This window comes from Peromyscus californicus, unplaced genomic scaffold, assembly GCF_007827085.1.
Source record: "Peromyscus californicus insignis strain IS unplaced genomic scaffold, ASM782708v3 Scaffold_10__1_contigs__length_136768540, whole genome shotgun sequence".
Taxonomy (NCBI): Eukaryota; Metazoa; Chordata; class Mammalia; order Rodentia; family Cricetidae; genus Peromyscus; species Peromyscus californicus.
This window is the reverse complement of record NW_026294391.1, coordinates 25,708,922-25,735,866: the sequence shown is the minus strand read 5'-3', so window position 1 is coordinate 25,735,866 and position 26,945 is coordinate 25,708,922. Positions and strand designations below refer to the sequence as shown.

Below are 26,945 nucleotides of genomic sequence, written 5' to 3'. Positions count from 1 at the left end.
GATCACATAGCACATGAATATATCCACTGCTTAATTTCAGTTGATCCTTAAGCAAACATTATTGTTCTCTTTCTATCTAGAGTTGTCTTTTTCCCCATTTGTTAAAGAATGGATTGCACAGGATTCAGCTATGGGGAAAGTTGTGTGTAGGTGAGGCAAATCCCACCGCACTATAAGTGTGAAGAAGGTTCTCTGTGCTCATGCATGGTACTGTGTGTCTAAGTGAGAGTCTAGTCGTTCACTCCTGTTGTAATGTCACATGGACTTTACAAAAACCCGCACATCTGGAGACCACAGGCTTGGACCAGATTACCTCGCCGAAGACCTGAGGGGAATGGACAGATGACCTGTAAAGACAATTTTACCATCAAACCACAAGTCAGTGATTTTTAAAAGTCAGCCAGCTTGACATTTTCTAAGGGGGAAACCGTAAAAAAATTAGAGAATTTGCAGCCTCCACGGTTTCCCTCCTAATTATATGGAGGATTAGCTGAAGTTATTCACTAAGTTAGAAGCAGTAGATTATCAAATAAGTGTGTCACACCAATTATGTTTTGTTATCTACTCTCTCATGGATTTCAGGGTAATTCCCTGGGCAGTAGTAAAGAACGCTGGCCTTATGAAATCTTAGTCAGTGGCATTGGTCATAACTGCATGAGATTTTGATTATAATCTTGTCCAACTTTTAAAAGTTAGAATTTTAAAGAGAAAAAGCAAGTAGAAAGTAACATTAAATAACATTTTAAACAAAGGATATTTTCATAAGTCAATTACTCTCTCCTTCAAAGATTTATGACTAATAGTACCAATTTAAAGAGCACCCCTAGTAATGCTTAAATAGTTCATGTCTCATGCATTCAATCTGAGGATACTTTATATGAATTTGTATCAACAGAAATGTAAAAATATTAATTTTGTATTCTGTGTATGCATGAGTGTTTTGCCAGCATATATGTCTGTGCACCACATGTGTGCAGTACCTATGGAGGTCAGAAGAAGGCATCAGATCCACTGGAACTAGAGTTAGAGATACAACCTGCCATATGGATGCTGGGAACTGAATGTGGGTCCTCTTCTAAATCATCTCTCCAGGACCATTGTCTTAGTTAGGGTTCCTATTGCTGTTAAAAGACATCATGACCACAGCAACTCTTATAAAGGAAAACATTTAATTGTGGTGTTCCACTCATAATTCAGAGGTTTAGTGCATTATTGTCATGGTGGGAAGCAAGGCAGCATGCAGGCAGACAGGGTGCTAGAGAAGGAACTGAGAGTTCTTACATCTTGACTCACAGGCAACAGCAAGTGATCTATCTCACTGGGCCTGGCTTGAGCATATATGAGACCTCAATGCCCGCCTTCATGGCGATACACTTCCTCTAACAAGACCACACCTACTCCTACAAGGCCACATCTCCTAATAGTGCCACTCCCTTGGGGGTCATTTTCTTTCAAACCACCACACCCATCAATACATATTTTTTAAGATAGTGTATAGAAACATTTGCCTGTTACTTTATATTACCCCAAATTTTGGCTGTCTCAAACAGACTGTGTGGACACGTGCAGATGTACATGTGTATATGGGTGCATGTGGTTGTGGAGGCTTAGGACAGCCTAGGATTTTGTGAAGGACCCCTTTCCTCACTGGCTGTTAGCCAGAGGCTGCCCTCAGTTGGAAGTAGCTTCAAAAATGACTTTCAGGCTGGACAAGTGGCTTGGAGGTTAAGAGTACATCCTGCTCTTGCAGAGCATCCACGTTTGTTTCCTACCACCTATGTAGGGTGAGGTCACAACCATCCATGAAACTCTAGCTCCAGGGGGTGTTTGTCTCCCTCTTCTGGTGTCTCGTGGCACTGCACTCATGTACACCCCACCCCCACATACATGCACATCACCCTCCACACACATACACATAATTTGAAATAAGAAAATCTTTTGTAAAAGTGGTCCTTGGTGAGAAAGAAAAGGAGAGTGGAGAGGGGGTAAAGAGAGGTGGAGGTGGCAGAGAACTAGAGTCAGAGAATTTTGCAACCTAAGCACCTAAGTGGCATCCTGTTTTGCTGTACCCTCTTCACAAAAATCCAATTAATCAGTTTCATTGACACACAAAAAGAGGGGAGATTGCATAGGGCATGACCTCCAGGAACTAGGGATCACTAGGGGTCAATTTTAAGGCTTCCTAATACAAAAAGGTTTCAATATGTCCCCAGTATAATATAGTCTGCAGTTCTATCTATGACAAGCTGAAAGCAAGCCCCCCTCCAAAAAAAAAACCCGAAGAGGGGCTGCTCACAGCATTAAGTGTCAACATCTAACTTAAAAAATGGTGAAAGTTACCGGGCGGTGGTGGCGCATGCCTTTAATCCCAGCACTCAGGAGGCAGAGCCAGGCGGATCTCTGTGAGTTCGAGGCCAGCCTGGGCTACCAAGTGAATTCCAGGAAAGGCGCAAAGCTACTCAGAGAAACCCTGTCTCAAAAAAATGGTGAAAGTGTGGCTGGAAAGAGCTCACCAGTTAAGAGCAGGTACTGCTCTTGTACAGGACCTGAATTAGGTTCTCAGCACCCACATCAGGCAGCTCACAACTGCTCTTAACTCCAGCTCTAGAGAATCTGATGACTCTGATATGTGCAGGCATCTTCTCTCTCTCTCTCTCTCTCTCTCTCTCTCTCTCTCTCTCTCTCTCTCTCTCTCTCTGTGTGTGTGTGTGTGTGTGTCTCTCTGTGTCTCTGTGTCTCTGTGTCACACACACACACACACACACACTTAAAAATAAAATAACTTTTTTAAAATTCTGAAAGCCAGGTATAGTGGTGCACACCTTTAATTCCAACACCCAGGAGGTAGAGGCAGGTGTATCTCTCGAGTTTGAGGCCACCACCTGGTCTACATGACAAATTCTAGGCCAACCAGGGCTACACAGTGAGACCATGTGTCAAAAACTTTAAAAAAAATGGTGAGAGAAAAATGAAACAGCTATGCAAGAAAAATATGTAATTTCTCTTCAAGCATGCATGTGGTGCATGTATGTGCACACAGGTAGATGTGTCCATGTCTGTTCATACATGTGGAGGCCAGAGAGCAATGTTAAGCATCTTCTTCATCCACTCTCCCACTTAGTTTTGGAAATAGGGTCTCTCTTTGGAAATGAAGCTCACTGATTTGGACAGCACGGCTGGCCAGCAAGCCCCAAAGATCCACCAATCTCTGCCTTCCCAGCACTACGATTACAGGAGTAATCAGTGTGCCCAGCTTTGGATATGGGTTCTGGGGATCTGAACCAAGGTCCTTGCACTTATGCAGCCAGCACATTTCCCCCACTGAGCCATCTCCCAAACCCTGCTGCACATGGACTTCCTTTTCTGCTGCCAGCCCCAAATAATGACACAGAGACTTCTCTTTAATTATGAAAGCTTGGCCTAGAGCTTAGGCTTGCCCCACTAGCTCTTAAAACTTAAATTAACCCATTTGTATTAATCTATGTTTTGCCTCATGGCTTTTTATCTCTTTTCCATCTTGCACCTCCTGTTTCCTCTCTGTCCTCTGGTGTCTCTCCCATGCCTCGATTCATCTCTTCTTTCTCTCTCTTGCCAAGAAATCCTGCCTAACCTTTTCCTGCCTAGCTATTGGCCATTCAACTCTTTATTAAACCAATCAGAAGGTGTCTTGGCAAAGACACATCTTCACAGTGTACAAAAAGATTGTTCTACAATATTTCCTCCTTTTTGTCTAAATAAAGAGGAAACATTTTTAACTCTAACATAGTAAAACTATACACAATAAGAGCAATTATCAGGTATTGTCCAAATAAAAAGGGAAGATTTTAACTTTAACAAAGTAAAACTATATACAATAAAAACAATTTTCAAGTAAGAATTATATTCACAATGTTTAGTCCATTTGTATTTTACAAATTTGGAGAAAATACTATATTATCTATTCTATCTTAGTGAGTCCAAAGTTTTACACCTAAACCATTTTTTATCATAGCTTGTATTACTAATGTAAAAATATATTTTTAGACCTTAAAACATTTTCTTAGATAAACAATTTAAGCTTTTATGTCTCTCAACCTTATATATTTTATACCTCTTTTGTGAGTTTCTTTTCTGAATTTGGTAACAAAGAAAAGTGTAACTATATCTATCTCATCTTTAACTCCATCAGAGACCAGAGAAGGATAAAATATTACTTGAGTAAATAGAAAGTGCAGAGCAAACAACTTCCAAAATTAAGAAACAAAAGAGACATCTGGCTACCTAGACAGTCTCCCAAGGTTCCTCTGCAATATTGGGGCATCAATCCTCGACCTAAGGGCCTAAAATATTTGACAGACTTTTCTGTGAAGCAGGAATTTTGAAGGACTGTTCTACCTTGTTTTTGCAAAGTCTGGAAGTTGCCTTCTTTTTTTCCTGCTTGTCCAATTTGGACAGCATTCTGTTAGCAGCTGAGGCAAGGGCAGTTTCTTTGTCCAGTGGCTACCTTTTGCCACAAAGAAAGTAAACTCCATATGGAGGTTCTTTGATGCCCACCATCCTCTTTTGAAGTAAATTGGTGCTGCTAGGAACAGACATGTCTCACTGTCATGAAAAGCCTTATGTTATTAAAACATTTTAAATGTCGTATTCTGTAGATCTTTGAAGTGTTTGAAGACCACCTATCTATTTAAAATATATCTCTGTTTGACCTTGAAAACATACCTAACATGACTGCAAGTTTGATTGTTACAGGGGACTAACTACCGACCTGCATTTCTTTATTATCCTAAATAGTTTGTAATAATAACTTTCAATGACTAGAAATTTACATTACATTATTAAATGAGCTGTATAGGTACAATACCTAAAACAAGAGTAGAAACATATGTACAGTATGTTCTAACAAAAATAACCTTATATTTGTATCAATATACAAAAATGCCTTAAACAAGAGGGGAACATATTTACAGTACAACAAAAATAACCTTAAGTTTATATCAATATACAAAAATCCATACCAATGTAAAATATTTGAGGCTAGTGGTTGTTCAAAGGTAGACTCAATAATCCACCCTTTCATCCCATCATTTCTATACTATAACTCCATTTTTCCTTCAGAAAGAGATCCCTGAATATAATCTCCTTTGTTTAGCTTTATCCCTGGCCATGACCAGTAACAATTTGTAACCAGTGCCCCTAAATGATGACAAACATCCATAACCCACCAAAAAACTAAAAACCACCCACCCCGCCTTTTGGGAATATGGACATTGTATTCTCTAGACTGCTTCCTGTTGTCTGGGGTGCTGGCATCTTTAGGGACCCTGAGGAAATGGAGATAATGGTCAGTCCTGGGAAAACCAGCCATAACATTTGTTGTCCAGTCTCTGTGCAATGGGAAAGCACAAGGCTTATCTGCAGTCCTGGCTAGAATAGTCTGTGAGGCTGGACCATCTCAGCCAGCAGCCTTGAAGCTGTTCTGGATACAGAACTCTGAGGAAACTGCAACAGAGGCACTCTGAGTGGCTGAATCATCTGGGTCACTCATTTTCATTGGTTTCTGGTCCCCTTGATCTGAAAACACAGAAAACTTTCAAATGTAACATGCATATCTGGATTAACATAAGTATGGACTGTGTGTTGTACACAAGCCAGGCAAAGATGATTATTTTATTTTATGTTTTAGCAGGTAAATATATGTCACCTGTCTTGTAGTTTTTCTAGATTTATTTCTTTATGTCTATAGCCAGGATTTTTAGAAGGTCTCCTCTGATCAACCCTGACCTTTATCAACCTTGAATGAATCCATAGCCTTTTGTTTTCTGAGGAAATAAAAGCATAACCTCCTCCCCAAAGTAATACATTTTCTGACTTCCATTTTAAAGTTAAGGCATCCCTAAAGTATGTAGGCTGTTTTAATTCAGCAATCCCTCTCACAATCCAATGTCTTTTAGCAGCTGTTGTTTGGTCACAGCAATCAAAAATTCAAAATCAATAAGACACCATATAGGATCCAAACTCCCTGTGTATTTTCCATCTTTATGTGGTTTATCATTTTTATATTATTTTATTTCATCTTTAAAGACTTATAAACTATTTTTTCTATGACTGTCTATACTCATTTTCTTTTCTTTTTTAAGCCTATGCACATTTTTTTAAACACACTGCAACCTGTTTAGAGTTTTTTTCCACCTGGATCTGTCTTTACTGAGCATCTACAGCATCCTCTGACTGCGTGAGACAAATCGTAAACTGCTATGTCAGCCACTGTGTGGCTCAGCTTAGCACATGGAGCTGGTCCCTGGCATTGGCAGCTGGGTCCAGCCCACAGGCAACAGCCAGGAGCTGTTTTTCTGTATGCTGCTGAGCCTACCTGGGAGATCGCAGTCACCAGGAAGCCACGTTTGACTCTGTGTTCTGAACTTTTGTTTCTTTTTTAATCTTTCTCAGGTCTTATGTGGATATAGGTGGCCGGACATTGGGGGACCATGAGTAGACAGACAGACTTTCTTTTCCGCTGCCAGACTCAAATGACAACACAGAGACTTCTTACTAATTATGAAAGCTTGGCCTAGAGCTTAGGCTTGTCTCACTAGCTCTTAAAACTTAAATTAACCTATTTATATTAATCTATGTTTTGCTTCATGGCTTTTTACCTTCCTTCCATCTTGCGCCTCCTCTTCCCTCTCTATGTCCTCTGGTGTCTCTCTCATGCCTCAATTCATCTCCCTTTCCTCTCTCTTTGCCAAGAAATCCTGCCTAACCTTTTCCTGCCTGGCTATTGGCCATTTAACTCTTTATTAAACCAATCAGAAGGTGCCTTGGCAAAGACACATCTTCACAGTGTACAAAAAGATTGTTCTACAACACCCTGTATTTCCCTTTTTATTGCGAGAGATGTATTTCTCTTTTTCTGGTTTCCCTCAAATTAGCTATGGCCAGGGAGCTTATCTCAGCTTCTTCTGTAAACCAGTGGATGGTTCCAAATGTAGAAAGTCTTACTTGAGGAAAAATTAATTCCATTGAAATGTCTACTTATGTGTTTACCAGATTTAAATCTCAGTGCACTTACATAAGCAAACAACAGAAATTCATTTCTCTATGATTTTAAAACCTATTCATACCTGGTTTCAGGTAGAAGAAATGCTATCCAGTTGTACCCTGTAAGTTGATTGATAAAAGACACTCACATGTTATGTCTTCACAGTAGTCCACTGACTTCCTTATTATCAAGCCTTTGCATATGGCCCTGGTGTGGCTATTTGCAGGACACAGTGCTCCCTGCAAGGGTAAATAAAATCTTTTATGAAGTGATTGTATCAATGGGAAAATATAGAGATTTCAGTTTTAAAATTTTTGCAGGCAGATCTTTGGCTAAAGGATGGACAAAAACATCCAGTTAGAGGTTGGAAAGATGGCTCAGTGGTTAAGACCACTTGTCACCCTTGCATGAGACCTAGGTTCAGTTCCCACATAGTGTCTCACAACTATCTGTAACTCCTGTTGCAGGGGATCCAATGCCCTCTTCTAACCTCCAAAGGCACCAGCCACCCATGCGGTGCACATACATACATGTAGGCAAAGCATCCATATACACAAAATAAAATAAATACATTTCTGAAAGAAATGTTTAAATACCCACCTAGTGAAATAAACAAGTACAAAACGGTGTCGGGGAGGACATGAGAACATCTATGTTGTGTATCAGGACCATTTTTGTCTGCTGGCCTCAATGAACTTTATTACTGCAGTTATAGATGAGGAATGGCAGAGAACCCAGTGCAGCCCTAGAGAGACATGCGTAGAAGTCGCCAGTGAGCTGGGAAAGACAACCAACACGTTCTTCAAGCCCCCCTGTGTGAACGTGTTCCGGTGTGGAGGCTGCTGCAATGAGGAGAGCGTGATGTGTATGAACACAAGCACCTCCTACATCTCCAAACAGGTACGAGGAAATGAAGACATTGCCGCTGACCTTGTTACCAAGCACTGAGCTAAATACTTCATGTGGTGAAGCTCATTTAAATCCCTAGACAAACTCAGAGGATATCTTAGCCTCCTTTTCAGAGAAAGACGTTGAGGCTTAGGGAGGTAACATAATATCCAACACGACACAGCCTCATTCAGTTACCATCTACCTAATGCTGTAATATCAAGAATCGGTACATTCAGACATTACTAGAACAGGGTGTTAAAAGGAATGGAGGAAGCCATGCTGTCTTATGTAGCTGTTTGGGTGTGTGGAATTTAATTGGAATAACTGAGAAGAGTTGAATGAGAGTGTGGATGGGGTTGGAGGAAGAAAGAAGGAAGAATGCAACAAGAACCAGCTAAGAGCGGGAAGGTGGTCTCACCCCCAAACTGAAGAGGCTGAAGGAGGAAGAAGGCAGAGGAACAGAGGGGAAATGGTGGAGGACTTCTCACTTGGTGACTGCCAACCATTAGCATGGTAGAGAATGCAAGCAGGTGCTGGGAGAGTCAAAGCCGCCAGTTACAGAGGCAGTGACAGCCGGTATAGAGCCTGAAAGGGAAAGGATGAGAGGACAGATCTCTAGGGTGGAGTGGGGAACAAAGGGAGAATGGGCAGCACAAGAGACTTTTGAAAGAATCCCGCAGTGTCCATGAAGGAAATAAAATAAAGGAATCAAGTGACCTTTGCCCTGTAGCTAAGTGTCTGTGGCTACCATCTTCTTGTAAATGTAGATGCTGCGTGTGGGACCTGAAGTAACCCCCTTAGGAAAGCATTATTAAAATGCTGGAAACCAAGCCACATTCCTTTGGTCCTCTGTTGAATTCCTCACGTGTTGCTACAACTCATTTATCACATTTGCTTGTCTCCTCACGATCATGCAGTACAAGACAATTACATAGACGCTGAATACATCCATGCCAAGGAATGTTCTAAACGCCCATTTGTTTTGCTAATAGGTTAAAGTGTTCTTAATTTTGTTCCCTGCTACCATCTAAACTGTCCTTGAAACCATAGAAATTTTGTGTCTGAACCCTTTTGGAGAATTTTGGAACTCAAGATATCTGACCCCTACTATTTGATAATTAGAAACAATGACATAAGAATGGCTATGATAAACGGTTAGTAAACCAAAGCTTGCATAACATAGAAGAGTTCAGTGTCTGATCATGTTATTCCATGGAGCATAGCTGAAGAATTGTGCAAGAACATGAAGTTTATGCAGAAAAACACCCTTCCTTGTTCTCAGGGAAGTTCCATGACATGTTGAGTGGTCCGAATAAACACAACCTTAAAGAATGGTTTCCACTTAGTAGATAGTTGATTGCTTTGTTTTGACTGCTGCACTCAACAAATGATTCATATGAAGAAATTTACTCAAGTGTAAATGCACAGAAGTTTTTCTTTCCAAATAGGCATACGTGTGCACTTTGGCAGTTCCTACCTTAAAGGTACAGACTATGCGATGAACTGCTTCTTAGAAACAAAGTAAATAGAACTTCATGGAATGGTAATTGAGTGGAAATGCCTTAAAAATCAAATTCAAATTCATCTACACTTCATGGAACCACTCTAGAAACTTCTGTACACACTTTAGGCATGTCTTTCTCAATCTGTCATGTAAAGACCATTAAAAATATAATTAAAATTTTTTTTTAATTTTATTTTTATCAGTCTGTGTGTGTGTGTGTGTGTGTGTGTGTGTGTGTGTGTGTGTGTGCGCGCGCGCGCGCGCGCGCGCCACCTGAGTGAAGTGCCTGTGAAGGCCAGAAGAGGGCACCAGATTCCCCTGGAGCTGAAGTTACCTGTATAAGCCACTTGATGTGGGTGCTGGGAATTGAACTCAGGTCCTCTGTAGGTGCAGTAAGTGCTCTTAATTAATGAGCCATCTCTTCTGCTCCCTCAAATATAATGTTTTTACAAGTGATAAATAAATTAATAATAAATATTTACAATAGACCAGGCATATAGAGACATAGAAATAGACACACTAGCTATAATTATCTGTCTGGGTATGGTTTTAACTTAGGTGCACGATGCTTTTATACCAAATGCCCTAAAATTCAGGAGCTTTAGACAATGATAAATTATTCTTTTTTGTGTATCTGAGGTTCGAAATACTCCAAGGTGCTGAAAGTCGTGGCCTGCTTCCTGTGTCCCCAATCTCTTGGACCAGCATGGCTTCCAGGTTATATTCTTCTTGTGGCTATACCATAACCAAGAAAGAATAAATCTCACAAAGCATACACAGTCCACATTGTATTATGTCATGTCAGCTAACATCTTATTGGCCAAAACAAGTGTCATGGCCAAGCTCAAAGTCAAAACATAGGAAATTGTCTTTCATTAATAGTAATGGTTTGGGAAGGGATGAATAAATAGTTTAAATAACAATCAAATCTACCCAAATCTCAAAGAACCTCCAAGGATTTAATTTTCATTTATCCTTACAATTTATACTCAAATTTAAAACAAGAGCAGGGACCAGTGGTACCATTTTCAAGAACTCTAGTGATGGCAAAAAGAATAGATTTGGAAAACACTTAAGAGACTTTACCAAGCTGGAGAAGCCCTCGGTTTCCTGTCTCCCAGTATTCCAAGCCTCTTACAACGACTAACTCCATTCTGCATGGATAACTTTGCTGAAGTCATTACCATAAACGACAATGGCAAAAATACAGACTGTGGAAACTGAAAAAAGTCTATAATAAAATTTACATCATGGTTCTCTCTCTTTGCTGTAGCTCTTTGAGATATCAGTGCCTCTGACATCAGTGCCTGAGTTAGTGCCTGTTAAAATTGCCAACCATACAGGCTGTAAGTGCTTGCCCACCGGCCCCCGCCATCCCTACTCAATTATCAGAAGATCCATTCAGATCCCAGAAGGAGATCAGTAAGCATTTCCTGGACTTGATAATGTCTGTTTTTTGTATTGACAAAATTGTGTGTACATTCTTTTATTCCTTTACTCATTATAGAGGCATCCCCAGAAAGACATGTGTTGCGTATTTTCTGTCTTGTGGAACATAAGAAACAAAAAATCATGAAAGTGGAAGGGGAATTTTTAGGGAAAAGAAAGCAGATGAAGAGGGGGAAGAGGGGAGATGGTAAAAGTACAAGTAAAGCTAAAGAAAATATATTTTATGCATTCTTGAATAGGGCATGGTCAAAACCATTATTTTTCACAATATAGATTAATAAAAATGTTGAAGAAACAAATAGCAAAATTATAAAATTATCATCTCTTCATTAAAATTCTTCATCATTTGGCTTCAAAACCAGATCTATTCATAGTATTTGACAAACATATCATATATATATATACATATACATATACATATACATATACATATATATATATATATATATATATATATATATATATATATATATATATATATATATGTATGTATATGCAGTAGGGCCCCAAACCACCTTGATGATGGTTATAAACTCAGTATGTTTACTTGCAGACACCTTTGAGGATTTTTGTGTGTGTGTAGTTTTTGGTTTATTTTGCTTTTGCCTTTCTATGACAAGGTCACACTTTGTATCTCTGACTGGCCTGAAACTTACCATATGGACCAGGCTGCCTCAACCCTCAGAGTTCTGCTTCCCTCTGCCTCTTGAGTGCTGGGATTAAAGATGTACTGCCACATTGGCCCAACACTTTTATTCTTAACATGAGTGGTGTCAGCCTCAAAGCTGCCATGTCTTCCCTCACACCAGAGCAAGCAGTGACTCTCCTAAATTCCAGTTTACTTTCTAAAGTTTTCCTTAAAAGAATATTTACAACTATAGAATTACTATCTAATAAGATGCCATTCATAAATAGAAATTAAGCTTTATATTTTATTTTGTTTATGTTTCTTTCTGTGTATGCCTGTTTGTGGGTTTGTGCACATGTGTGCATGTGCTATTGGAGTCCAGAAGAAGGTGCTGGATCACTTGGAGCTGGAGTTACAAGTGGTTGTGAGCCAACCCACACGGGTGTTGGGAACTGAACTCAGGTCTCATAGAAGAACAGTACTCACTCTAAACTCCTGAGCCATCTCTCTAGCCCCACAGTTAAGGTCTTTAAAACTGTAATTGTTCTCACACAGTTGTCTTTTCTTAGCAGTCACCATGCTGTGTGACATAGTGCTCTCAAACATTTGTTCTCCTGCATCACTCTTAGAACAAAATTTGAAAGCATTAACATGTTCCACACAAAACATTTTAATGATTAGATATTAAATATTGAATCCAAAGTAGAATTACCTTGAAAATTTTTAAAATATGGCTCATTATTTTCTTTTCCTAGATGTTCTCATTCCAAGAAACTCTGTCCTATTGACATGCTGTGGGATAACACCAAATGTGAATGTGTTTTACAAGATGAGAATCCACTCCCTGGAACAGAAGGTAATGATGGTGATAGTGAAGTAATAACCACAATAATAAAAAGAACATAAGCAGTCAACATCATTGAGTACTTACTATGACCAGGTTTATTTAGTTACGTTTTTGTTGCTGTGATAAAAATATCATGACCAAAAGCAACTTCAGGAAGAAAGAGCATATTTTGACTTATGGTTCAAGAGTAATAGAATCCATCATGGTGGAGCAGGCAGGCCTGGCATCTGGAGCAGGAAACTGGCTAATCACATTTCATCTACACACAGGAAGCAAAAAGAAAACAGGAAGTGGGGTGAGACTATAAACCATCAAAGCCCGCCTCCAGTGATATACTTCCTCCAGAAAGGCCCCACCTCCTAAGAGTTACATAACTTCCTGGAACAAAACCAACTGGGGATCAAGTGTTCAAATACTTGTGCCAATGGGGCCCATTTCTCATTCAAGCTATAACATCAGGCATCGTTGTAATCTTCATGACAACCCTATGATTGCCCCTTTTCACAAGCACACAGTGTCCACCCCAAGATATCTAGTAATTTCCTCACCATCACATAGATAACAGTGGCAGAAGCATTTGGATTCTAGAGCCTTCTCTGTTGCGGCCATATCCACCAATGAATCACTCTACTGTTCATTCTCAAAGAAAAGTACAGAATGGCCAAAGCATCCCAAAGCATGCTTTCAAAACCAAACATTAAACTTTAAATCTACTTCAGGGTGAAGCACACAAGGTCTTTTGGGACTTGGTTTCTTCCAACTGTACCATTTGAAATCAAGCCAATAATCTGGAAAAAAAATAAAGGATGGAAGAAGAACATGGGGAAACATTTTTCTAGAGTTGGAGCAAACCATGGCATTGGTCTCAGCCACACTGGGAATTGCTAGCCTGTCATTCTGTCTCCCAGTCTGTAAATCTGTGAGTCCTGGGATGAATATATGGTTGAACATACATGAGTTTTTTATTTGCTCCCCATAACATGTGACATGGTTCCACTGAAAACTATCACAGGGGATCATGCAATGTAAATCTTGCTTGTTTTAAACTGTGATCTATCAAGAATAGCAAGCGTTCAGCCCCATGGTATCTGTCACAGAAACTAAATAGCAAGCTGTTATTTGTAGTTGTCCTGTTTTTCTGGTTCTCAGCAGCTTTCTAAATGTTTCTCTGAGAGCTCAAACTAGGATGTGAAGTAATATATTTTTAAAGTTATGTAATTAAAGGCTCACACATATAGATTGAACACAGACACAATATATCAAATGGTGACAATCAAGGCAGCATACCACAATGCAGTTACTCAAAAGTCATCAGCCAGCCCTACCTGGAGTCAGAGCCAAGGAAGTCCCTGGGGGGACATCTCAAATAAGCAGATTGGATCTTACAGACTATGGGAGGGTTAATTCTTGGTGAGGACTCATTGGGTAGGCTCATGTATTGAGGATGGAAGGCCTAGTAAGGAAGGAGAGATGTGCTCTGAGCAATGGGGCTGTAAGAGCTCAGCACTGAGGTGAGAGAGCAAAGTACAAACCTGATGCTGAAAAATGTTAGCAGGGTGCTGGGGTATGTCAGTTACTTTTCTTGTTGCTGTAACAAAATACCTGACAAAAGCAATAGAAGGAGGGAAGGAGGGAAGGAAGGGAAGAAGGAAGGAAGGAAGGAAAGAAGGGGCTTATTTTGGTTTTTGCTTGGACAGGGAACAGCCTGCCATGCTGGGGATGACCTGGCAGCATTAGCATGAGAGGGCTGATCACATTGTGTCCACAGCCAGGAAGCAGACAGAGATGGCTGCTCCTGCCCATCAGCCCTTCCTGTTCCTCCCCCTCCTTTTATTCCGACTGGGTACCCAGCTCACATTTACAGTGGGTCTTCCTCAGTTAAACCTCTCTGATAGTGTCCTCATAGGCATACCCAGAGGTATACATCCTGTGTGGTTCTAGAATCCAGTAAAGTCAACAAAGAAGATGAACCATATCACAAGGACATATATCATACTGGGGAAAGGAGTACATACGAAGAGACAAAGCTGGGGGAACTCCTAGGATTAGAGTGGAAGGACTTTGTAAGCTTGTGCTGGAAGAGCCTGGGTGTGATCTTCTGGACAAATAGAAACCAGCCAAATGATTCAAGAAGGAGACTGGTAACATCTGTCGGAATTGTAAAAAGATCAAGCGAGCAACAGTGCAGAAAAGAATTGAGTTGACCTGAGCAGGTGAGGGAGCAGGGAACTTCTGGGGAAACTGTCACAATGGTGGAAGTGAGGAAGGAGGGTGGATTGCATCCCAGTTACTTCTAGTTTTCATCACTCATAACATCCTCATGTGCCCAAGTTCCCATGTGTTTCTCCAGTGGTCCCATTCAACTGATGACACATTACTTTCTGCATACAAAGCTGTTGAGCGAATTGCCTTTTCTACACTTATTTACTCTCCAAATGGATGTGGTTGGTGCAAATCCAACTCATTTTCCTATCATTTCTATAATGAATAAAACATAGTAATAGTAGTGAATGGAACAAGGCCGAGGACAGAATGCAGTGGGAACCCAGAGTCAACCTCCCTAGGGAAGGAAATAATCGATATGTAAGACTTCAGGATGTCAGCCTCAGCTGGCTGCTGTTTGACCTAGTTCTCCTGCATCCAGTCTCTGTTCCATTTAACTTGCTTGTAAGGACATAATGTTCTGCTTCTGCCACGTAATCTGCTGAACACCTCAGGATTGTGTTCCCCTAAACTACTCTAAGAATGGAGCTGGGACTGCATGACACTTTCTTGTGTGTCTCTGCTGCCACCTAGCGCTCAATGACTCTCTTAAGAGTCTTAACTATTTTTCAGTCATCTAGCCTTGGCCTAAATTAACATTTGCCTCAGTGACTTAGAGCATATGCTGCTCATCTTTTTCCTCTTCATGAAACAAAGAATGGAGTCTTTGTGTATATCCAGTCCATGTAATTTCTAAATATGTGTCAATTAAAGAGCAGTCAAAACCATGAGACTAGATCATGAGAGATTGCCATTTGGGGATGATGTGGGGGAGAAAAGAGGGAGAAAGGGAAGGGTGAGAATGAGGGGTCAAGATCATGGAAGGTCTTTTAATGTTTATAGATTCTGGTATAAAATTTGCCCTTTTGTGTGTGAAGGCAAACTTTAAGACATTTAAAGCATGGCTGGGCATGGTGGCTCACATCTTTAATCCCAGCACTCAGGAGGCAGAGGCAGAAAAAAAAACAACAGGCATTTAAAGCTTCAGTGGTGATGGGATCAGGTTTGCATTTGAGAGTCACCTGAGGGGGAGACTGAGGAGATACACGCTGGGGCTGTGACACGAGCGGCAATCACCAACAAAAGAAATACAAGGCACTGAGTGACTTGTGACAGAGGCAGTGCAGTGGAGAAGGGAGGGCATGGACAAGGGGCCGAGTGGACACAGTGACCACACAATCTATTGGACAGTGGGGCCAGTCCCCAAATGAGGCAAACCGAAAAAGAAGTGGGTATGGGGAAGCGATAGTCATCTTCCAGAACCGTCACGAATGCTGAGGTGAAAAGCGCAAGTTCTTCCAAACTTTTCACCTTCTCCACGTGCTTGCGTTTGCTTGTCGTTTGAGACGGATGCTTACGTGCTACAGCCTAGCCTTAAACACGATATATAACAGAGGATGGCCTAGAACTTTTGATCCTCCTGCCTCTACCTCTGGAGTGAGTGCTAGGATTGCAGTCATGTGTCACCACACCAATTCACTGGAGATTGAATCCAGAACTTCTCGTGTGCCCTAGGACAGCATTCTACCAGTGGAGTCACACCCCCAGCCCACCTCTTCTTACCCTTTGGGCAACGAATTTCAGTTCACTGGCTGAGCGAGACTGGACCACAGTTCATTGTCACTTTTATGTGTTTCATACAAGTGAGGTGATCTGAGACGAGGAAGTGCATCATTGGTTATCTGGAAGTCCTGGGGAAAATATTTCTAGAACATCAGTACTCCTAGTTCCCACTCTCCTAAAACACTGGCAAGGACTACATTCATACCCCTTATACAGCCTGGGTCTTGTCACCTTGTCACTACTGGCTGGTTGCATAAGTGTGTGTGTGTGTGTGTGTGTGTGTGTGTGTGTGTGTGTGTGTGTGTGTGTGTGTGTGTGTGTGTGTGTGTAGTTAAAGATTTATTTTATTTTTATGTGTATGAGTGTTTTGCCTCATTGTCTGCACGTGGTGTGCATGCAGTGCCTGTGCAGGCCAGAAGAGGGCGACAGACCCTCTGGGATTGTACTGGTAATTTTAACTTGCCATGTGGGTGTTGAAAACCAAACCTGGGTCCTCTGTGAGAGCAGGGAGTTCTCTTAAGCCCTGAGCCATCTTTCCAGCACAGAAGTATATATTCTTAACAGGTCACTCGGCAACATAAAAATCTGTCAGAAATATTCAGCTTATGATAGTTTTTATTAAAAACCTAAGAAAACATATGAGTTATACGTTTAGGTTGTGAAATCACAGATGTATCTTACTCACCCTATTAAAAAAATTAAGGCCAAAAATCTACAGGCAAGGAAATTGGGAGGATCCACGTTTTATTGGGAAGATGTAGAACTTGCAATTAATTTGGATCATTGGATCCTCTAGGCTTCAGCTGCCAAACCAACACTTTTCTGTTTCTGTTTAGACCTTTCTTACCTCCAGGAACCAGTTCTCTGTGGACCACACATGAAGTTTGATGAAGATCGTTGTGAGTGTGTCTGCAAAACATCATGTGCTGGTGATCTCATTCAGCACCCAGAAAACTGCAGTTGCTTTGAATGCAAAGAAAGTCTGGAGAGCTGCTGCCAAAAGCACAAGATTTTTCACCCAGAAACCTGCAGGTCAATGGTCTTTTCGCTTACCCCTTAACTTGCTTGACTGGTGGCATTTAAAGGACATCCTAATCTGATTTCATGGGGCTCCTTGTTCTCATTGCCCAAGCACCCCCTTAATAAGACAGACAGAGGTTTGGCATCTAAGACATAAGTGGAAGTTTATAGAGTAATGATTAACTTTTTTGTTGTTGTTCCAAAACAGGATTTCATGAATTACAGACCCTCACCACCATGCCTGCTATTATGCTATCATAAGCAAAAAAAGAAGTCACTGACATTTAAGCAACCAGGTTAAGAGAGGTTCAGATCAGCAGACTAATTCTCTCTGTTTCTCTGTCTGTCTCTGTGTGTGTGTGTGTGTGTGTGTGTGTGTGTGTGTGTGTGTGTGTGTTCTTGATGAAGAGGCTAGCACTAGATTCCTGTAGGCAAGATATGGATGACTATAATCCTTGGAGGTCGTTGATTGGGCTTTGATCAATTTCAAAACCTACCCAAACTAACCACTGAGATTTTTTTTAATAATTAAATTTGTCTTTGACAATTTCATGCACATATAAAATGCATTCTAATTACTTTTACCCCTACACTCTTTGAACCCCAGCACACTCTTGTCAACCCATTTCTTCCCTGCAAGTCCCTTTCCCACACCCAGGTCTTTCTGTTTTGTTTTGTGACCCACTAAGGGCAGTTGGAGCCATCTGTGTGACCACAGGCTTGGAACTCTCTGTCAGAGCTCATTCCGCTCACCCACCAGTAGGTCCACAACTGAAGACAGTGACTCCCCGTCTCCCAGATTCTATCAGTAGCCAGCCCACAGTTCATTACAGAGGGGTAGGGCCCCAAGAGCCCCTCACAAATGCGTAAGTAGCTGTTGAGAAGTTCCACCTTGTGCAGGCCTAGGGCAGATTCTTGCTGCTGCTGTGAGGTCCTGATTGCAAAGGCTGCAACATGCCTAGAGGATGGTATGCCTAATCCTTCTCTCTGTCTTCTGATTCTGACATTTTCCCAGCTCCTCTTCTCCTACGTGCCCTGGGCTTTAGAGGAGGAGGCATCAACATCTTGGTTAAGGCTGAGCCCTCAGCCGGTTGAGTGCCCATTTAGAATATTACATTGACACTTTAAATACATGTCTGGAAATTCTCCTTTGAAAGCAGAATCAAATGAAATCAGAACTGAATGCTTTATCTGAAGTTGATCCTTGCCTCTAAAGTCTCGTCTTCACTTTCTTTTCGACAGCTGTGAGGACAGATGTCCTTTTCATACCAGAACATGTGCAAATAGAAAGACATCCTATGGAAAGCACTGGCGCTTTCCAAAGGAGAGAAGGGCCTAGGGACTCCACAGTCAGGAGAATCCTTGATTCAACTTTCTCCCAAGTTCCCCACCCCCGTCATTTTAAACAGCAGTCTGCTTTGGCTAGTTGCTCTCACTGGTGCCCAACCCCCAGGTGTTAGAGAAATTGATTTTCTCTAGTGCCATGGTGAATCCACATTTCCATGCAATAGCTGCTGTGTGATTCTCTGGGTCCCTGACAGATTACTTCTAGCTTCAGATGCCTCTGCATACCAGTGCTCAGAGAGGAAGGGGTCTGCGGGAGCCCATTGTTTTGATGAATGGGCAAGGGTTGCCTGCCATCGACTAGCAGGTACCATGTGATTGATCACTCAGACTGGCAAAGTCCGAGTGCAGTGCTTATGAATTATTCTGGTTCTTTCTTATGTGGAATTTCATTTGTATGATCAGCACTGATGTAATTCCTGTTCAGCTTGTACTTTTCAAGTTTCCTGAACCACTGCCTGATGTTTCATATTTAAATGTATTTAAAGGAAATAAACATCATTATTCAAACCATAGAACTTGGTGTTGTTTACTATGCTATTCCTCTACATTTCATGCTAATGGGAAATATTTTCAAGACAAAAGGAAATCTAGAAATGGGCGGTTCAGGGAACACACAAATAAACTAAAACTATAACTCAGTTTTGGGAAGCCAAAGCAGAGCTCCCAGAAGGTTTATCATTCTAAACAAGGGCGACACAGGAATGCTGGTGTGTGTTAAATAACCCTGTGGTGTGTGAATAAATTAAACTTGATCATCATCCTTTTATGGAGAGCAGTCTAACAATGCTAACATCTCTCAATGACCTGGAATTAACCAAACAAAACCTGTGTGTGTGTGTGTGTGTGTGTGTGTGTGTGTGTGTGTGTGTGTGTGTGTGTGTGTGTTGCACTTGCATGTATGATTGTGCACCGTGTGCATGTTGTGTCCTTGGAGGCCAAAAGAGGGCACCATATCCCCTGTGGTTGGAGTTACATTTTCTTGGGAGCCACCATGTGGGTGCTGGGAATCACACCCAGGTCCTCTGGCAAAACAGTCAGTGCTCTTAACTGCTGAACCTTTCTCCATCCCCTGCTCTTCACATCTTTGAGTGTTTGAGATTCCTCTGAAAGCCCATGCCCCTCAGTGTTTCTGCATGTGTGCATCTTTCAGTCTCATCTGTTGTTGCTTGTTTTTTTTACTCTTTTGTAGGGGCCTGCCACCCAGCTCCCAAATAAATCATACACAGAGGCTTAGTCTTAATTATGAATGCCTGGCCTTAGCGTGCCTTAATTTCTAGCCAGCTGTCCTTAGCTTAAATTATCCCTGCTATCTTTTGCCTCTGGGCTTTTTCCGTTCTCTTACTTCTGTAAATCTTACTCTTACTCCATGGCTTGCTGTGTAGCTGGGTGGCTGGCCCCGGAGTCCTCCTCATTCTCTGGCTGCTAGATCATCTCCTCTCTCTTCATTCCTCCATCTCTTCTCTCTTTTTCCTAGATCTTCCTTTTCTATCTATACTCTCTGCCTCCCAGTCCCACCTATCCTTTCTCCTGCCTTGCTATTGGCCATTCAGCTTTTTATTAGACCATCAGGTGTGTTAGGCAGGCAAAGTAACACAGCTTCACATAGTTTAACAAACACAGCATAAACAAAAGTAACATACCTTAAAATATTATTCTACAACACTCATCCACATGTCAACTTGGGTGGCACCGTGATTCTTCTCTTTGTTCCCATAGCTGCCCAAGAAGGGAGGACAAGGCCTTTCCTTTTTTCTTTTCTGTGCCTAAAGTGCTCCTACTGCTGGTGGTATGGCTCATCAGAGGGAATTAAATAGCACTGATCTCTCTGAGCACTGTGCATAGATAAGACAGGGAGACAAACACACACACACACACACACACACACACACACACACACACACACATTCTATTACAGCAGTTACCACACAATTGTGTAAATAGTTGTGTTTAGATCTGTCTACCACAACCCTTTTAGGATTGGAGAATTTCCTGGTCATAAGTATGTAACCCAAATTTCTCACTCAGGTCAGACCACCCTGGAGCAGGACAGTCACAAAGAGAAAGATAGAGATAAAAAAATATAACCCCGTGGTGGTATTGTTGGATCCTGGCCTAAATGCCTGTCCTTCCTCTTTAAATTTGCTAAGCAGGTCCTGGGTTCTCCTTTTATTTGTTTAAGTTGTCTGAAGCTTGTAGATTGGGGGCTTTCAATACGTTCTAGCTTTATTTCTAGTCCCTGATTGTTTTCCCTGTCTCTGTGTCTCTCTCTGTCTCTGTCTCTCTGTCTGTCTGTCTGTCTCTCTCTGTCTGTCTCTGTCTCTGTCTGTTTCTCTCTGTCTCTGTCTCTGTCTGTCTCTCTCTGTCTCTCTGTCTCTCTGTCTCTCTGTCTCTCTCTCTCTCCTTTCATTTTGTATGTAGCTATGGGGCTTTTCCTGGAGCAGTTCCATGAAGCATCTGCTCATTCCAAAACAATGAATTTTGCAAAAAGAGAAAGAGTGTATTCACAAAGTGGCAGTGAAATGTGAAAGGGTGAGACCTAAATCTCAAACCTGCCTTCCAGAGGAGAGAGCACAGGGATATTTATGGGATAAAGAAGTAGGCTGAAAGGTGATTAAAGGGGACACAGTCGACGCTCTATGAATATGTAATTAATCTTCGTGGTTCTCCATGGAACATTTGTTCATAAAACAACAGCATTAGCAAGACCCATGATATTAGCAAGATCCGTGGGTGGAGCTTTCACACACACCTCCCACATCAAAAGGTCACACACATTGGACTTCTGCACAGGCCCAAGGGACTATTTGGAAGGTACAACATAAGCAGCCTTTAAACCCCTGAGAAGTGTACTAGGCAAGTGTTACCACCTTGACCCACAGGTCAGAAGTGTCATGTACAGCAGGGCTGAGGGAGGGGGAATAATAACATACTGGGCTGCATAGCCTCCAGAATTAGTGAGTTTTACAGTCAGCTGAAAACAGGTAGTTGAAAGCAAGAAATCCAGATGGCTTTCTTAGGTTTTCATCTGGATTTCAGAAGTAGTCTGATTCTGCTGTCGCTATCCTTGCTCAGACACTTCCTGCTACTGGCCCAGTCCCACCTCTCTTGTTGAATGCTTGCGCTCTCCCTCTGTGCCCACAGTGCTGCTGATGGCCTCTCCCTTCTCTCTCTCTCTCCTTTTTTTTTTTAAACAAATTTCTGAACGGGCTCACAAACAACTAGGTTTTATAAAGTGCACTTAGCATTCAATTCCCTGTCTTGTCATTTCATTCACATCCTCCTACCATACACTCTTCCAAGGTATTTGGTGATGATCCCCTGATGATGGAGACAGAAGACAATCCAAGTGTTTTGACCATGCAGAGATAAATGAGTTGCTCCACTCATTCATTTTTTATTTATTTATTTATTTATTTATTTATTTATTTATTTTGATTTTTCGAGACAGGGTTTCTCTGTGTAGCTTTGCGCCTTTTCCTGGAACTCACTTGGTAGTCCAGGCTGGCCTCGAACTCACAGAGATCCGCCTGGCTCTGCCTCCCGAGTGCTGGGATTAAAGGCGTGCGCCACCACCGCCCGGCTTCATTCATTTTTTAAATGGATTTTTAGATTTTATTTTATGAGTGTTTTACTTGCATGTATGTATGTGTAGTTCATGTATGCCTGGTACCCAAGAGGGTGTTGAATACCATGGAACTAGAGTTAGAGACAGTTGTTAACTGCCATGTGGACATTAAACACTGAACCCGGGTCCTCCGCAAGACAATAAATGCTCTTAACCATTGAACCTTCACTCCAGCCCTCAGCTCATTCCTGATAGGTTCAAAAGGAGACCCTCAGCTCATTCCTGATAGGTTCAAAAGGAGAGAGGTCAAGTCCCCGATGAGGAAAGAAGACATAAGTTTAAGGAGAAGTTCCACCACCTCATTTCATTGGGAGGTTGAACAACCTTGTTGAACTTTAGCTCCCTCATTCCATTTGAGTTATTAGTAGTGAAAACAAATTGATCAATTCAACATATTTTACAAATCAAAGGCCTTATCTGATAGAAGGATTCCTTTGGACAAATCCTACAAATTTGGGGCCTTTGAAAGTTTTGGGCTTATATCGAATCTTTGGATTAAAAGTATTTTGGCTTAAAATGGCTCTGGCTCCCTAACTGCCATTTATAGGGAGATAGCCCAGGAAGTCATGAGGCCAAGGGCCAAATTAACTTCTGCTTGGCTTGGTGGTTTGTAAGCCTGGCAACCCTTCCCGCCTCAGTTCCCAACAATCATACAGTCATCAAGAGATTGTACTTGGCCCCCCAATGGCTGGTCAGGGTGGGACTGGTCCTGGAGGGTGTGATTTGAGGCAAGCATCTTTTTCTTTCTTTTCTTTTCTTTTTTTTTTTTTTTGTTTTTGTTTTTTTGAGACAGGGTTTCTCTATGTAACCCTGGCTGTCCTGAAACTCACTTTGTAGAACAGGCTGGCCCTGAACTCACAGAAATCTGCCCTGCCTGCCTCTATCTCCAGAGTGCTGCCATTAAAAGCATGCACCACCACCCTGCTTTGAAGCAAGCTTTATTAAATATTGGCTAGGAAGATGGACACTGGACAGGTGCATACATGGGATTTCCAGAGAGTGGCCACAAATTAATGGTAGTCTGGTGCTTATAAAGGCAAAACTCACAAGGCTACGTACTTCCTACCTTTGTCCAATCGGGGGGCAAGCATACATCTTGATGTACTTCCTGCCTATGTACCTCCCACCTACATGTAATCAAGCACGTATCTTGTGCAGTTGGTGCAACCATGCTTGTTTACAGAAGTGAAAACATGCCACTTGTTATCTTACATGAACAACATCCCCCAGCATTCCAAGAAGTTATCTGTCCTTAGGCAAGTGGGGCTTAGAGGTTAGAGGCATTTTTGTTTTATGGATCTCTTAAGCACAGTAATTCAGCCCTCACATGTGTACTAACTTCTTTTGTCATTGCTGTGACCCAACAAATGCCTTCACAAAAGCAACTTAAGGGAGCAAGGTGTATTTTGAATCATGGTTTTGAGGGTACAGTCCATCATGGTGGGGAAGTCATGGTGGCAGGAGCATGAGGCAGTTGGTCACATCAAGTCTACAGGCAGGAAGCTCAGTTCCTTTACTCCTATTGATTCAGTTCATGAGCCAGCCCATGGGGTGGTGCTACCAGCATTTGGGGTAAGTTTTCTTGCCTCAGGTAAATCTCTCTGAAAACACCCTCACAGACACACCCAGGTGATTCCAGATCCAGTCAAGTTCCCAATGAAGGTTAATGGTCATAGGAAGGAAGTAGAGTGGCAGGTACATTGCTTATTCAAATCCACTAGTCACAGTACAGGAATATTGTCATACTAAGTACTAGAACATTAGCTGAAAATTCTTAACTTATCAAAAAAATGACAATATGATGGGGCTCTCTCCAAGAGCATAAAGCAAACCACAAATGGCAGCAACACATGATGTCCCTGATCATGTAAGCCACAAGGCAAGAGTGTGTGGAGGTCATCATAAATCTGTGACCAAAGCAATGTGCTGGGAAGCCCTGTAGAGACTGAAACAAATTGGGCAGCACAATGACGACCACTGAGATACTTGCTGGGACACTTAGCAAAATGACATGGCATAAACAGTCCACTTTCCGTCACTGAAAGCATTTCACAGCACAGTGAAACTTGTGAATTTAATGGAATTAGCATTTTGTGTGAAAACAAAGCTTTGAATAAAGTAAACTCTTAAAAAAGAATTGCTTAATAAACAGCAAATCATTTCACCAATTTTATGGTCAGCAAAGAAAAATTTTCTAAAATAATGCCAAGAGTAACTTTACACAACCTGTATTGTTCAGACTCCGCTAGAGGACATGGATATCTGGATTATTCCAATGCTGCAACTCTTGCTAAGAACTTAATGAGGGATCAGTTCTCAAAATATTTACCAAGTATCCCCAAATCCTCTGATATCTGATCATTCCAAGAACTTAATAAATAATTAGCCTGTGGTCATTTCATCACTGATGCTGTTTGTTTTAAAACATAAGTTTGTAAGGAATGACCCACTGGCCGGTTTTGTAACCCTGCTTTTTGTGGCAGGTGAGATTCTATTTAAACACATTATATGCTTATTTGCTGATTTTTGGCCTTTGGCTGCTTTTGCTCCCATACCAACAGAATTGCTTAACTGATACCCCGGAGTGCTTCAAACGTATACTTCATGGTCCCTTTCAGAAAAATGTAATCAACTCATGGTATAAAATAGTCTTTATTTTGTCAAGTATCAGCAACTAACAATAAATAGAAAGAATGAGAGTTTTTTGAATCCCTACTGAAAAAACAAACATCACCTAGCCTGAATGGGCTGTTCCCATGACCTGGGTTTACCTTCTTTTTGCCACTCTATAAGTGTGCAACCCAATGAAAGGAAGGAACAACATGTGCATGGTCCCTGATTCCCCACTCTGTTACTGCCCCAAGTCACCCTCTCCACGGAAGGAGAATGCTATACTCTCCTCCAAATCTCACACAGGCATCATGCAGCCATAGCCCCCCAGTCATGGTAGTCTGGCAGTCTCAGTGGCTGCTCCAGGTTTGGCTGAAGGTAGCTTGGGTCGCAGTCTGTATCTGTCTCAGCAGGTACATCCAGATACCATCCAGGAATCAACCTTGGCTCTACAATTACTCCAAAACCAGCTCACTTCTCTGGATTCGGTGGTCCTACAAAATCAAAGGGCCTTCGACTTGCAAACCACTGAAAGGGGAGGCCCTTGCCTGTTCCTCAAAGAAGAATGCTGCTACTACATAAACCAGTCTGGCCAGGTGGAAGAAAGGATTAAAAACTTCCATGATCTGGGAAAGACTCTAAGGCCTCCGGGGGCCAACTCTTTTGCAGAACTCTCATTTTGGTCTCCCTTGGGCTCCTCCTATACCTCTTTGGCCCACTGATTTTCATATTTCTTGTAATAATGATTGCTCTCTGTCTCTTCCAGTTCTTTCAGGAAAGAATTAGCAAAATTACCTGATGGCTGGTAAACCAGATGCTTCTGACAGAATTTCCCCAGGCCTCCTATCATCGCCTTCCAGCCTGAGCCTTGCTTTGGAGTGGCATTCCAGACTACTTCAAGGCGGCCTGTACTTTGCTAGTCCCCACAGAACCTAGGCTGTGAGCAAAAAACCAGAAGTTCCTGTCCATTGCCTGACTTCCTCCATTCCCAGCCTCTTGACTGGCATTTCAGCCCTCCTGGGCCCCGACAATGATACCATAATTTCATCAGGAAGTAGTTATAGAAGCAATTATATCACTCCCTATTATCAACAAAAGGCTGGAATGTTAGGTCTCAAACCCAGGACAAGTCTCACTCAGTACCTGTGGCTCCTCCCAGCACTCCTCACCTGCCCCACACCCTAAACCTCTCTCTCCTAGGGGTAGGCTTCTGCTTCCCTTCCCCCAGTCTGCTCCCTATATAACGTAGCCATTTTGGCTAGGCCACCTCTCTTGGTCTCTTGGCCCAGGCCACTTGGTCAGTGGCTCCTGTCTTGCTTCCCCTCTTTCCTCTTATGGTCCAGTTTAGTCTGCCGGCCACGTTCAGCCTTGACTCTTCCCTCTGCCTGCCTTCTCCCTTATATCTACAATAAGAGTCGTCTCCATATTTTAGGAGTAGTCATGGCCTCCTCCTTTTATTTCATTCACTTTAAGTTTTAGCAGTTCAAGTCATTACGGACACATTTATTGGCAGAGCTGTAACATTTTATAGTTGCCCACATGGACTTTGAGTAAGGATACTACATAAAAAACGAGTTCATGTGCCAGATATGGTGTTGCACACCTTTAATCCCCAGCACTCGGGAGGAAGAGGTAGACAGATCTCTGAGTTCAAGGTCAGCCTAGTCTACATAGCAAGTTTCAGGCCACGAAGGGCTACGTAGTAAAACCCTGTCTCAAAAATAAATACATACATAAATAAACAGAAAAATGAAAAAGTACAGATTTATGTACTTTGGTTCTCTTCCAATGCCATGAGTAAATACTCCAAAAAGTAAACAGATTTTAAAAGAATTATTTGATTACTTTAAATTTGTGTGTGTGAGTGCCCCAGTGTGTGTGTGTGTGTGTGTGTGTGTGTGTGTGTGTGTGTGTGTGTGTGTGTGAGAGAGAGAGAGAGAGAGAGAGAGAGAGAGAGAGAGAGAGAGAGAGAAGATTTGTGGAGAGGGGGACAGGGCTAGTGGGAGAGGGAGAGTAGTCAGTATGTATAATGCAGATGTACGAAATTGTAAAAAAAGAAAAATCAAAGATGCAAAGATACTGGGCTGGAGAGATTACTCAGTGGTTAGAATCACGTGCTGCACTTGAAGAGGACCCGGGTTCAGTTCCCAGCATCTAATGGTGTCTCACAACCATCTG

At 41.8% G+C, this 26,945-nt stretch overlaps 1 protein-coding gene across 1 annotated transcript in view; it reads left to right on the top strand.

The window, feature by feature from the left end:
- Vegfd (vascular endothelial growth factor D) overlaps positions 1-19,023 on the top strand; it is a 36,923-nt gene extending 17,900 nt beyond the window's left edge. The window contains exons 3-6 of the mRNA XM_052717750.1: positions 7,731-7,921; positions 10,690-10,838; positions 12,249-12,349; positions 17,002-19,023. Of these exons, the coding sequence (XP_052573710.1) occupies positions 7,731-7,921; positions 10,690-10,838; positions 12,249-12,349; positions 17,002-17,225 (665 nt within the window). The 3' untranslated portion in view covers positions 17,226-19,023. The remainder of the gene's footprint in view (positions 1-7,730; positions 7,922-10,689; positions 10,839-12,248; positions 12,350-17,001) is intronic.
- Positions 19,024-26,945: the final 7,922 nt, after the last annotated feature.